Raw genomic sequence first — 13,540 nt, forward strand, 5'->3', positions numbered from 1 at the left:
CCTTTGATTGTCTGAACCATCTGTATCCTTATGTCTTTGGGCTTTTACTGTGCTCTTCGCTCAGGCTCCTTGTGCTCAGAGGCAGGAGGCTAGGGCGGCCAGAAGAAAGGAGTAACTGCATTCTAGATAAAACCAGTTTTCTCCCGCTTCTCTGCTGAGGGGTGGGCTTGGAAGGAATGGAACCTCCCTAGAAGAGGGAACAGAGACAGGAGGGGTTGGTCCAGCCCTTTAAAAACACAGAGACTGGATAAGTCAGAAGAAGCTGGGGCCGGAGAGAGGCACAAGGACGGTAGAGGGGCTCTTTGGTTGCAGAGCTGTGGCTGCAGCTGAGAGACAGACTACAGATGGAGGAGAAGCCAGGAGTTGCAGGAGGTGGCTCCTGGACACCTTAGAGGGATCTGACCAAATCCCAAAGACCTCTCTAGGGCAATGAGGACACTGAGGCAGGGAATGGTGTGCAGGTGTTGTATTGTGTTTAAGTGGATCTGGGTATCTCTTGTGCGCTCTAAAGTAGAGGAATTGGTTTAGCAACTCCTTTTGCAAGGCCTGGGTCTGTTTGCTTTAACGATCCTGTGTCCCAAAAAGAGAGAAACTGGAAACAGAGTGTGCCCAGGCGGTGGAAGTGGGGTCGCCACCAAGGATAACGTCCAACTCCTTATAAAAATGGCAGGTCTGGGGCACAGCACCGGAGCGACCATTTGCCTCCCTTGCCTTCTGGTATGCATGCCTCAGCTCCTTCACCTTTGCTCTGCACTGCAGCAAGTCCCAATCATAGTCCTTTTCCCACAAGCTGCAAGAAATCTGTCCATAGGTATTGAAATTCCTACAGCTGGAGCACAGCTGGGACTGCACAGCCTCCTCTCCTCAAATACTGAGCCATAGGCACTGTCTCGGTGGGTGCCAAGCTCCCCACCCCACCCCACCGCCCCAGCTCACCTCTGCCTCAGCCTCCTCCTCTGAACACGCCACGTCCCTGCTTCTCCTCCCAGCACTTGCCACCACCAAACAGCTGTAACAAGACAAGGCCTAAGGAACAATGAGGGATAACCAGTATCCACTCATGTTTCTTGCTGGTGCCTATTAAGGTTTCCCACACCACAATGTGTAGGAATTATTGATGCAGGGAGCACCATAAAATATGGAATTGGCATTAGGAGGGTCAGTTGTTCATAATTCATTTATCTGAATAATGAAAATGTCATTTTTGAGTGTGTGAAGAGCGACCAATCTGCTTCATCCATTAGAACAGCCTCCAGTTGTGCATGTAGTGTCTCATATTAACATTGTCTCTCCATCCAGGAGTCTGTCCTGTGACCATCACCCTAGACTCTGGGCACATACAGGAAGTCAGGGGAACATACGATACATGCAGGAAACACTGTTGGGCCTCAGTGTTGGACACCTTCTCCCCTTCACCATGTCAGACTCCAACTCAACCGACTTCACCAACCCCTCCACCTTCATCCTGCTGGGCATTCCTGGCCTGGAGGCAGCCCACATCTGGATCTCCATCCCCTTCTGCACCATGTACATCATAGCCATCTTGGGGAACTTCACCATCCTGTTCATCGTGAAGAGGGAGCCGAGTCTCCATGAGCCCATGTACTATTTCCTCTGCATGCTGGCCATCACCGACCTAGTCCTGTCTACATCCACCCTGCCCAAAACGCTGAGCATCTTCTGGTTCAATTCCAGGGAGATCAATTTCAGTGCATGCCTGACCCAGCTGTACTTCATTCTCAGCTTCTCCACGATGGAGTCTGGGATCCTCGTGGCCATGGCTTTTGATCGCTATGTGGCCATCTGCGATCCCCTGAGACATTCCACCACCCTGACAAACCCCATGGTGGCCAATATTGGTCTGGTGGTGGTGCTGCGTGGTGCCATACTCGTACTGCCCATTCCCTTCCTGGCAAGGAGGTGGCCATATTGCAGAACCAACATCATTCCCCACACGTACTGTGAGCACATAGCTGTGGTGAAGCTGGCCTGTGCCGACATCAGCGTCAGTAGTTACTACAGCCTCTCTGTGGCACTCTTGGTGATCGGTATGGATGTGTTTTTTATTGCCGTCTCCTATACCGGGATCCTCGGGGCCATCTTCAGCCTCCCAACAAAGGACGCCCGGCTCAAGACATTTGGGACCTGCGGCTCCCACCTCTGTGTCATCTTAGCCTCTTACATCCCAGCTCTCTTCTCCTTCCTCACGCACCGGTTTGGACATAATGTGGCCCTGCATTTCCACATTCTCGTGGCCAACGTGTACCTCCTGTTGCCCCCCATGCTAAACCCCATCATCTATGGGGTGAGGACCCAACAGATCTGGGATAGGCTGCTCCAGCTCTTTATTCGTAAAGGGACCTAAAGTTTTCTCTTGGTTCTCTGGATCTCAGACCGAGCTCTATGCAGAGCTGGCTGGTGACATGGTGCTGGGCCCTTTTCCCTGAATCACTGACTGGCCAGTCAAAGAGACATTAAACCCTTTCCTGACCTTACTGTGCGGTGTCAGGGTGAGAAACTGGGGAATCTGTCTATATACAACTCATAGGGTTGCCATCTTTCTAATTGCTGGTAACTGTAAGCCTGAGGCCCCACCTCTCTTCCCTACCTCTTCCCCCAGGTTCCGCCCCGGCTTTGCCTCTTCCCCTCAAGGCCCCACCCCTCACTCGCTCCTCTCCTCCCCACCCCATCACTCTCTGGTTCATCCCTCTGACACTCTGCACCCCAAAGCACCCCATATTTTCCCTGGTGATGTCATTATGGTATGTTTTGTACAAAGTAGGCCCTGTGAGGTATCATTGTAAAAGTCTTAATCTGCTAAACATTGATATCCCCTTGGGTTATATGCACTCTCATTGTATGTGAAGCTATGAAATCTTGCTATGTGTGAGTTACTAAAGTGTGATTTGAAGCTGGAAACACCCAAAACCAGCCTTTCAGGTATGTCAAAGGAGTAGCCAGACAGTGTTAATTGCTGTCATCAACACCCATCCAGGGAAGAATCCACTAGCACAGGAACTTTGTGTAAGAAAGCCTCCTCGGAGGGAGCTTGAATCCCTGAAGGAAATATTTCCTGAACCAGGTAGTGCCAGTTTAGGGTCAGGGCATGGATTTGTCTCTGTCATAAATATAGAGGAACGGGTAGCATAAAATCCCTTCTTGGCAGCTGTACTGAATCGCCTTACCTGTAAGCGGTTAAGCAGTTCAAATAACCTCATTGGCACCTGACCAGAAGGACCAATGAGGAAAGAAGATACTTTCAAATCTGGGGTGGGAAGGATTTGTTTGTTGCTCTCTTTTGTTGTTCCCTCTCCGGATGGAGGCAGAAGCCAAGCAGGTATAACATCTCCTGAAAATATACCTGGAATAATCCATCTAAAACCACAGAAATTATAAGTAGGGCAAGGAAATGCATTTGGTTATCTTTTGTTTTGGCTTATGAATTTTCCTATGCTACAAAGGTAGTTTTATTCTTGTTTTTGTAACTGTGATGCTGAGCCCAGAGGGGAATCCTCTTTGTTTTAAATCTTTTTATTACCCTGTAAAGTTACCTTCCATCCTGATTTTGCAGGTGTGATTCTTTTACTTTTTTCTTTATAATAAAGTTCTCCTTTTAAAAACCTTATTAATTTCAGTGTCCTGAAGACAAAGGGTCTGGTCTGTGCTCACATTGCTAAGGCAATTAGTTGGTAGTTTATGTTGGTAGTTTATTCTCAAGCCTCCCCCAGAAAGGGGGTGAAGGGGCTTGGGGGGATATTTTGAGGGATAGGGATTCCAAGTGACCTGTCCTTGAATTTTTGTGTAAATCACTTGGTGGTGGCAGCAATACCGTCCAAGGACAAGGAAAGGAATTTGTGCCTTGGGGAAGTTTTAACCTAAGCTGCTAAAAATTAAGCTTAGGGAGTCTTTCATGCGGGTCCCCACATCTGTACTCCAGAGTTCAGAGTGCGGGGGGGGGGGGAAACCCTGACATGGTGGCAGCACAGTGGGGTCATTTTGAACCAGAAGCACAGACCTCAGGATTTTAAAAGGACACATTTTTCCTTTTGGCTGCTTGAAAACCAGGGAGTTTTTTTTTAAACGGACACATTTTTATTTTTATTTTTTGCTGAGAGCAGCTGAAGTTTTTTTTTCTTTGCCTGAAGGCAAAGTAGTTAAACTGCAGCAACGGAATTCACAAGCTGTTTTTTTTTTCTTTCTAGCTCTTGGGCTAGGCTATAATAGGGCAAAATGAGTGATAGTGAAGTGCAAAAGAAACTTGAACTTCATAAAAGCCAGATAGAAGAAAGGGAAAGGGAACATGAAAAACAAATGGAATTAAAGCGCTTGGAGGCGGAAATGGAGGTGAAGCGCTTGGAGGCGGAAGAGAGAAAAGAAGCAAAGCGCTTGGAGATGGAGTTAGAGCTGAAGTGCTTAGAGCTGGAAAGGGTTAAGCTGGGTCCCACAGGTAACCCTAACAATCCTTCTCCAGATATTGCTCCCCATTCCAAGAAATTCCCCACATACAAGGTAAGTGATGATACAGAGGCCTTCTTAGAAAATTTCGAAAGAGCCTGCCTTGGGTACAACACCCCTATAGACCAGTATATGGTTGAGCTGATGCCACAGCTCAGTGGACCCTTAGCAAAGGTGGCAGCTAAAATGCCTAAAAAACACATGAACGACTATGAACTCTTTAAAAAAAAAAGGCCAAAATTAGAATGGGCTAACACCCAAGCATGCCCGTCAGCAGTTCAGAGCCCTACATTGGAAACCAGACACGGCATTTTCCTGACACGCCTACCACATTGTAAAAAATTGGGATGCCTGGATATCAGGAGCAAGCATTAAATCTCTGGAAGATCTGTCTCTCCAATGCAAATGGAGCAGTTGTTAGAGGGTGTTCCTGAGGAAATAAAAAGGTACATCCTAGATCGGAAGCCAAAACTGTAATCGAGGTGGGGGAGATCGGAACCAAAGGGGTGGAGGTGGCGAAAAAGAAAAAAGCTGGTAGCAGTTGGAATGGATATCAAAAGGGGCAACCCCAGACAACACCCTACCACCGGGAGCAGCCCATGGCCCCACCTACACCTGAAGAAAAACCCTAAACACCTTATCATCCCACCACACCATTCTCCAGAAACCCACCTCGCCCCAGTGACCAGTCAGCTGGGTGATGTTTTAAATGTAACGAGCTGGGGCATGTGAAGGCCAACTGCACAATAACCCTAACAGACTGCAGTTCATTGCACTGGGGTCACACCAAAGGTCCTGAGGCCCAGATGCCTCCCAGATACCCTCAGAGCGAAGGGAAACTGTGAGTGTGGGTGGGAAGAAGGTTATCGCGTGGAGGGACACTGGAACACAGGTGTCAGCTATCCACCAATCCCTAGTGGACTCCAAATTCAACAACCCAGAGGCCCAAGTGATGATTCAACCCTTCAAGTCAAACTCTTTAATCTTGCCTACAGCCAGGTTGCCTGTCCAGTACAAGGGCTGGTCAGGAATGTGGACTTTTGCAGTCTGTGACAATTATCCCATTCCCATGCTGCTGGGAGAAGACTTGGCCAACCATGTAAAGCTAGCCAAGAGGGTGGGAATGGCAGGGCCGGTGCAAGGATATTTTGCACCCTAAGCGAAACTTCCACCTTGCGCCCCTCCCTCCCCTCCCCCTGGAGCATCGCTTATTATAAACTTTCAAAAATGAATACTGCATAATGTGGCATTGTTCATTAGAATTAATACACGCTCGGCTTGAAAATTTATTAATTTCATTATTTAGTCTACATATTTAATGAAAATAAATGGCCTTGGGTCTCCTGCACGTGGCTAGAGTCCCTCCCCCCCCCCCCCATGGATCTGGAAAGGGCTGTTTTGGGGATCAGAGCACAGACCAGGGAGTCGGGATCTGGCTTCTATTCTCCACCCTGGCACCAACTCACTGGATGACTTCAGGCAAGTTACTTCCCCATTCTGGGTTCAGCTCCTCCCAGTGCTAAGGTGTGAAATGTTTCCTTGCACCTGGGCTGGAAAGTGCAATGCAGGCGGGAGGGGGTGTCTGAAGGCCTGTCTTCCCCACAGGTGTGAGGCGAGGACAGAGTTCCAGCCTCCGTCATGACTGTCCTGGTTGCTTTACTCTGCCCCACGCCAATCGCTGCTGAAGCCCCTTATTCAGGGAGCTCTGGCCCAGGGCAGAGGCGTCAGTGGCACTCTGGGCCTGATTTTCAGAGATGCTGAGCACCTGTGGTTCCCCCGATGTCTGTGGGAACTCCAGGGTTCTCAGTACTTCTGAAACTCAGGGCAATTTATTTCGAATGCTGGGCCAGGACTGAGCCTGCAAAGGCAGGTCCATATACACCCCTCAATCCACAGCAGATCTCCCATCAATAACAATACAAGCAATCAGGAGAATGATGAGGGGCAGTTGGCCCAATGCTGGGAGTGGGAGGACATGGCCCTAATGTGGTCACTAAACTTCTACCTAATAAAGTTACTGGTGCATCTCCTGTCATTCAGTGGGAGAACAAAAATCTCTTGGGTGCTGCAGCCTGCCCAGGGTTCAGCTGCACTTAACCTGAGTTGCTCACACACTTGCAGTGGTTGTGCGCCACGCAACTGGTCACCCATGTTACATGAAAATCTGGCTCTGATGGTGTTGTAATTAGGCTTAACAGTTACTGCCGCATTTCCTAGAGCTGTTGTCCCAGGCTGGCTGCAGACTCAGGCAGACAGAACTGTGTCGGCTAGACGCCCATCACCTTTGGAAGATTTTCCTCGTAGCCATAAGGGCTCGAGACAGCCGTGTTTTGTCACTGAAAACTTGCAGTGAGCTGCCCCTGAATCCCAGATTAATACCTTGTGTGGGCAGGTGCAGAGCTCAGGGCTTGAAGACCTCTGGTCTAATGGTCTGAGCCAGCACAGAACTAGGAGCCTTGATCTCCTGTGTTCAAAGCAGGACTCCGACAATGACTCCCCGGGTGACCTTGGGCAAGTCACGTCCCTGTTCTCTGCCTCAGTTTCCCCAAAAATGGGGCTCTCTTTACCTGCTCCACAGGGCTGCAGGGATGGAGCCTTGGAAGGTGGCACGTGCTGAGGACGGTTACACTTTTGCAGCTCTTTAACCCTGTATCCTATGGCAGGGCCATGATCCACCCCTGCAGGTGGACCGGTGGCCACGGTCTCCTCTTCCTTTCCCCCACTCCCGCCCTCCCCTCCCACCGCTGCATTGCTGTCAATAGGGCCAGCTGCAGGTGGGCTGAAGTCACCCGCTCCGATCTGCAGCCGGCAGCCCTTGGGCAGCAGCCACTGCTGTGACAGGGGGTCCGGGACTGCCAGAGCCGGAGGAAGCGGGCTAGGGAGCGATGCGGTAGCCTGGGGGCTCGGGGAGGAGGCAGCTCCGGGCTGGCGGGGGGACGTGGGCGGGCAGTGATGTGGGGCGCGGCGGAGGGAGGCGGCAGGGCCCGCGGTTGCAGAGGACACCCACAGAGGTAGGCGCTAACGCGGCTGCGAGCGGCCCATCCCCCCGCTGGAAGCAATAGTGTAAAAAAAAAATTACACTAAAATTTACACTAAAATTTTTGGGGGCGCTTTTTGGCGCCCCCAAATCTTGGCACCCTAGGCGGCCGACTAGTTCGCCTAGTGGTTACACCGGCTCTGGGGAATGGTCACCCGCAGCCAGGCTAAGCAAGCCTTCACACCTATCCCTGTTCCTGAGCCTTCTACAAGGGCCCCATCTGTGTTACGAAAGACCCAGACTGAGGTGGTGGAACCAGATCCCATGCCAACAACTACAACAGCCGTAGTGGATCCAGTCCCAGAGACCCAACCAGAACTAGTCCCAAAACCAGCACTGGCGGAGCAACCAGCACCAGAACCATTGCCAGCACTGAATCCAGCACTTGCAACCCCGTCTGCAACTCCAACGCCAGAGGGCACCACCAAGCCTGCACTGGCAGCAGCAGCTAAACCTGTGCAAGAGGCTCAGTCGGAGCCTGAAATACAACCTAATGCACCAGCGGACAGCGGTTCAAAGTCAACGGAAACAACCCCAGCACCTACATCGCTTCCAGAGGGACCAAGCCCAAGTCCACAATCCAGTGAGGAACTCATGTCTCCAGCGTCAAGGGAACAATTCCAGGCAACCGTCAAAAGGCCTTTAATGAGCTTAAAGCAACACTCATGTCTGACCCTGTGCTAAGGGCCCCAAACTTTAACAAACCATTTCTAGTAACCACAGATGCGTCTGAGAATGGTGTGGGAGCAGTTTTAATACAGGAAGGACCAGATCAAGAATTCCATCCTGTCGTGTTTCTCAGCAAAAAACTTTTCTGAAAGGGAAAGCCACTGGTCAATCACAAAAAAGGAATGTTACACCATTGTGTACGCTCTGAAGAAGCTATGCCCATACACTGGGGGACGGCGTTTCCACCTGCAGACTGACCATGCTGTACTGAAGTGGCCTCAGACCGTCAAGGAAAATAACAAAAAAATTCTTCAGTGGAGTTTAGCTCTCCAAGATTTTAATTTTGAAATACAACATATTTCAGGAGCTCCTAACAAAGTGGCTGATGCACTCTCCTGTGAAAGTTTCCCAGAATCAACTGGTTAAAATCATCCTAGAAATGTGGGAAATACTGTTAGTTCTTATATAATCAGTAGTATATCTAGAGGTGCATATGTCTTATTAAATCTGTTTTCTCCTAGAGCTCCAGGAAGAAATCACAGCCAGTGTCCAGCACCGTCTGTGATTTGGGGGACGTGTCATAAATATAGAGGGAAGGGTACCATAAAATCCCTCCTTGGCAGCTGTACTGGATTGCCTTACCTGTAAGGGGTTAAGCAGTTCAAATCACCTAGTTGGCACCTGACCAGAAGGACCAATGAGGAAAGAAGATACTTTCAAATCTCGGGGGGGAGGATTTGTTTGTTGCTTCTCCCTCCGGACAGAGGGAGAAGCCAAGCAGGTAAAATATCTCCTGAAAATATACCTGGAATAATCCATCTAATACCACAGAAATTATAAGTAGGGCAAGGAAATGCTTTAGGTTATCTTTTGTTTTAGCTTCTGAATTTTCCTATGCTACAATGGTAGTTTTATTCCTGTTTTTGTAACTGTGAAGCTGAGCCAGAGGGGAATCCTCTGTGTTTTAAATCTTTTTATTACCCTGTAAAGTTACCTTCCATCCTGATTTTGCAGGTGTGATTCTTTTACTTTTTTCTTTATAATAAAGTTCTTCTTTTAAAAACCTGATTCATTTCAGCATCCTGAAGGCACAGGGTCTGGTCTGTGCTAACACTGCTAAGGCAATTAGTTGGTATATGTAGTGGGGTGGTCACCCACTCCTGCCCTGAACGGCTTGAAATCAGCCCTGGGACAGGGCTGAGGCTGTGTGAGGGCTGCAGCTAGTAAGAGCTGCAAGCCTCAGCTGATTGGGGAAGACAGCCACAGCTGGGGCCACGCCCCAATCAGACCGTAGCTGGCCTTATAAAGGCAAGGGAAGCCAGGCGCTGAGGACTCTCCCTCTAGCGGGAGAAGGGCCTGGCTGCTAAGAAAGCGTACCTAAAGTGGAGCAGGGCTGGGGGAAGGCTAGAGGAGCTGGGGGAGCTCCAGCCTGGAAACCCCCAGGCTGCAGGTCTTGTTAAAGGCTGGGAATGGTACTGGGGTTGCAGAGGGGCAGCCCAAGGGTAGGCAGAGGCAGCAGGTCCAAACCCTCCTTGCCGATGATGAGTGGCAATTACACTGCAGTCCGCCCCAGTGAGCGGGGACTAGATGGTGACTGGCAGTAGCCAAAGACTGAGGCGAGGTGGGGATAGGGGATTGGGGGTTCCCCGGGGAAGGGAGACCCAGTGAGACTGCGGGGTACTGCAGGGGGCAGAAACCCTGACAGTCTCTACCTTGGAAAGTGCTCCCCAGAATGGAAGAGGCAGAGAATCCCTGTTCTAGTGGATTTCGTCCCATCTCCAGGGCCGGCTCTAACTTTTTGGCTGCCCCAAGCAAAAAAAAAGAGTGCCGCCCTCCATAGCGCCGCCATAACACACACCCTCAGCACCGTGACAACACACCCCCGACCCCTCTGCTGTGCCGCCGAACCCCCCAGCCCCCCGCGGAGTGCCGCCGAACCCCCCCCCGCAGAGCGCCGCCGAACGCCGTGCCGCCTAACCCCCCCCCGCAGAGCACCGCTGTGCCGCTGAACCCCCCCGCGGAGCACCGCCGAACCCCCCAGTCCCCCGCGGAGCACCGCTGAACCCCCCAGTCCCCCGCGGAGTGCCGTACCGCCGAACCCCGCAGCCCTCCGCGGAGCGCCGTGCCGCCGAACCCCGCAGCCCTCCGCGGAGCGCCGTGCCGCCTAACGCCCCCCCTGTGGAGCACCGCTGAACCCCCCCCCGCGGAGCGCCGCCGAACGCCATGCCGCCGAACCCCCCCGCCGAGCACCGCTGAACACCTCCCAGTCCCCCGCGGAGCACCGCCGAACCCCCCAGTCCCCCGTGGAGCACCGCCGAACCCCCCAGTCCCCCGCGGAGTGCCGCCGAACCCCCCAGACCCCCGCGGAGTGCCGCACAGCCAAACACCCCCCCCCCCGTACAGTGCAGCGTTGCTGAACCCCCCCGCCGAGCGCCGCGCTGCCGAACCCCCCTGCCGCCCCACACACCTCCCGCCGAGCCGCCAAACACTGCCGAGCCGCGCTGCCGAACACCTCCCACCCCCGCGGAGCGCCCCGCCGCGCCGCCACACCCCCCCCCCGTGGAGCGCCGCTGCCGAATCCCACCCCCCGTGCGTCCAGCCGCCAAAACAAAAACAACCCACCCCAACCCCGCCCGACCGAACACCCCCAAAAAAACCCTGAGCGCCCCCCGCCACCCCAAGATTGGCCGCCCCTTACCAGGTGCCACCCCAAGCATGTGCTTGGTCGGCTGGTGCCTGGAGCCGGCCCTGCCCATCTCTCTCTCTCTCACTCTCTCTCTGTCTCACTCACTCTCTCTCCTCATCCATGCATTTTGGTTCCTTTTCTCCCCCTTTCCTTTCTAGTTCCCCCCACACACACACATGCCTCCCTCTCTCTGCCACTTCTAAGGTGCATCCCACCCTAGGTGCCAGTTACAAACACTCAAGGGTCTGTTGTTCCATCCACTTCAGTGGCAATTGCAGGTGTATCACTGTGAATCTCAGATCAGCTGAGCACTGATCTGGCTGGGCACGAAGCACTGCGCATTAGTCTGGTTATTTATCCAGGTAAAAAAAGTCCCTGGCCATTACCATTGAGCAGCCTGCAACCACCTCAGTATTAACCTCTATGATAATATATGGAGATATTACCTATCTCATAGAACTGGAAGGGACCCTGAAAGGTCATTGAGTCCAGCCCCCTGCCTTCACTAGCAGGACCAAGTACTGATTTTTGCTCCAGATCCCTCAGTGGCCCCCTCAAGGATTGAACTCACAACCCTGGCTTTAGCAGGCCAATGATCAAACCACTGAGCTATCTATCCATCCATCCCTCCCCCCCCAAAGGAGGGAGGGAGGGAGGAATTGCTGGGCAGATGGCAATTTCATGGCCAGGGCTGGAGGCTGCTTGAAAGATGTGGGTGCTCCGTTCATACAGCGCAGCCTTTGGGGAGATGTCATGGCCGCTGGCTTGGTAGAAACTTGCAGATCTATAGAGCAATGGGTACCCCAGCTCCAATGGATGGAAGCAAAATGGTGGGGAGCTCAGGTACTCTGGGCTGATGTTTTCAAGGCTCCTTGTCTCCAGCCGCTTCTCCGTATTGAGATCAGCAGCACAAGATGAGGAGTGAGGATATATTGAACCCACAACCACTCCCATCAGCGCTGTGTCAGTTTTGGCAGCTTTCTTGCTGGGGACACATTGCTAGAGTGAAAGACCAGCAAGTTCTGAAGTGGGCACAACGAGGAAAAACACAAGAGTCCAGGAGGTGCTATCATTGTAATTCCACTGAGCACTGAGCACCTGAGGGATAAATACCCTGTGCTGGGAAGAAGCAGGCAGCCCATGCGAATGCTGCAATTCTGAGCACAGAAGCCCTCAGGCACCCATCACTTATCATACTAGGTTAGCAAAACTAGCCTCTGCACAACTAGGCATGAAGCACTTAAAGGCTGTCAGCATTCATGGCAGGGAACAGCTTGAGTGGGAAGATACAGGGGCAGAAATGTCTGTGGTTAGGAGGAGTATAGTGCAACAAGGTGACATACTGACAGGACAGATGGCAGAGCTTTTATTATTTGGCAGCTACAAAATCCTTGTGCCTTTGGCTAACGTTCACATAGAAACCAAGGGTTTGGAAACTGTATTATTAGTGGGGGTAGTAGACGATAACCCCATTGATATGCTAATTGGCAATGATTTCTTCCATGTAGCTCAGGCTGTTAAAGTGTCCGCCTGCAGCAAGAAGGAGCGTTCTGCTGGGAGCTCAGAGGGAAAGGGGAAAGTCTCAGGAACTGGTGAAGGAAAGAGAGAGTCTCTCCTTGATTTCCCTGCAGCAGTGGGAAACTGCATGCTTCCAGGGGTGGGGGTGGTTGAGACCAGCTGAAGGGAGCGCTGACTCAGGGAGAAAAATGTCCATGTTGCTGCTAAACAAGGCACAAATGCAATATTAGGGAGCACAGAGAGATGTGTTCTGGAGGGGAACCCAGAAAAGGGTGGTAGAATCATAGAAACCATTGAGGAGGTGGGTGTGGGTTCCTTTAACACTGCAGCAGGAGGCAACACCACCTGAAGAAGGGAGCGGGGGTGGAGAGCCTGCTACTGAGACAGCTGTCCAGGCTGTTAGCTGTGAGCCCTTCACAGATGAACAGGGATAGTTCCCACTCTAGAAAGCATAGGAGTATGTGTCCTAGAGGGGGGCCCAGAGCAGGAAACTGGGGGAGGAATAGTGGGAGTACAGGAATGTCTCCTCACTGATCACGTGGGGGAGGATGCCCAGGACAGAATGGCTGATTTAGCATTTGTGCTCCCAGGCACCCAACCTGAGGGGAAAGGAAAACCAGTAACTAAACACATGTTAAGGTTCAGGAGGAGTTGAAAGACACAATGAGTATTGAACAAATCAAACTGTTCAAGCAGAAGGTGTGGTATAATAAAAATATTTGGAACAGCTACCTGTGATAAAAGATTTGGTGTTATTGCTAAATCTCATGATGCAATGTTTGTTGCTAATGGTAAATCTTATAACAAAGAATTTCGTACTGACAGTAAATCCTATGAAAGGGTGTAACATGCATGATTTTGGGGAAAAGCTTTCGGACATGCTACAAATAGTAAACAAGAAGCCCTATGGGGATACTGCTTCTCAGCTAACACCTGTAAATGGGTTCAAAGCTTGTCACAGCAGGGAAAAAATAATAATATCGGTCTGCTGTGTGGAAGGGGAAACTGAGGCACACCACTGCATGGCATTGATGAATATCTGTATTGAGTTATCACCAGATTGAAAATCACAATGGTTGCCAATGCTGCACGGATTCAAAGAGAGGTTTTCTAGTGACCCAGAGAAGGCACACAGAACTTTGCAAGAACACGTAGATAACACTACGTTTGCAACA

The 13,540-nt window shown here is 51.4% G+C and overlaps 1 protein-coding gene across 1 annotated transcript; it reads left to right on the forward strand.

Moving 5' to 3' along the window:
• The first annotated feature begins 1,366 nt into the window (after positions 1-1,366).
• Positions 1,367-2,365, forward strand: LOC135881858 (olfactory receptor 52E8-like). The gene has a single exon (XM_065408583.1). It carries the CDS (start codon positions 1,367-1,369, stop codon positions 2,363-2,365), a length of 999 nt encoding a protein of 332 aa, XP_065264655.1.
• The last annotated feature ends 11,175 nt before the right edge of the window (positions 2,366-13,540 follow it).

Source organism: Emys orbicularis, chromosome 1, assembly GCF_028017835.1.
Source record: "Emys orbicularis isolate rEmyOrb1 chromosome 1, rEmyOrb1.hap1, whole genome shotgun sequence".
In the NCBI taxonomy this organism is placed as follows: domain Eukaryota; kingdom Metazoa; phylum Chordata; order Testudines; family Emydidae; genus Emys; species Emys orbicularis.

Bases quoted from the DNA above. Each gene is read 5' to 3' on its own strand.
- LOC135881858 (XM_065408583.1), top strand. From the start codon at position 1,367: ATGCAGGAAACACTGTTGGGCCTCAGTGTTGGACACCTTCTCCCCTTC.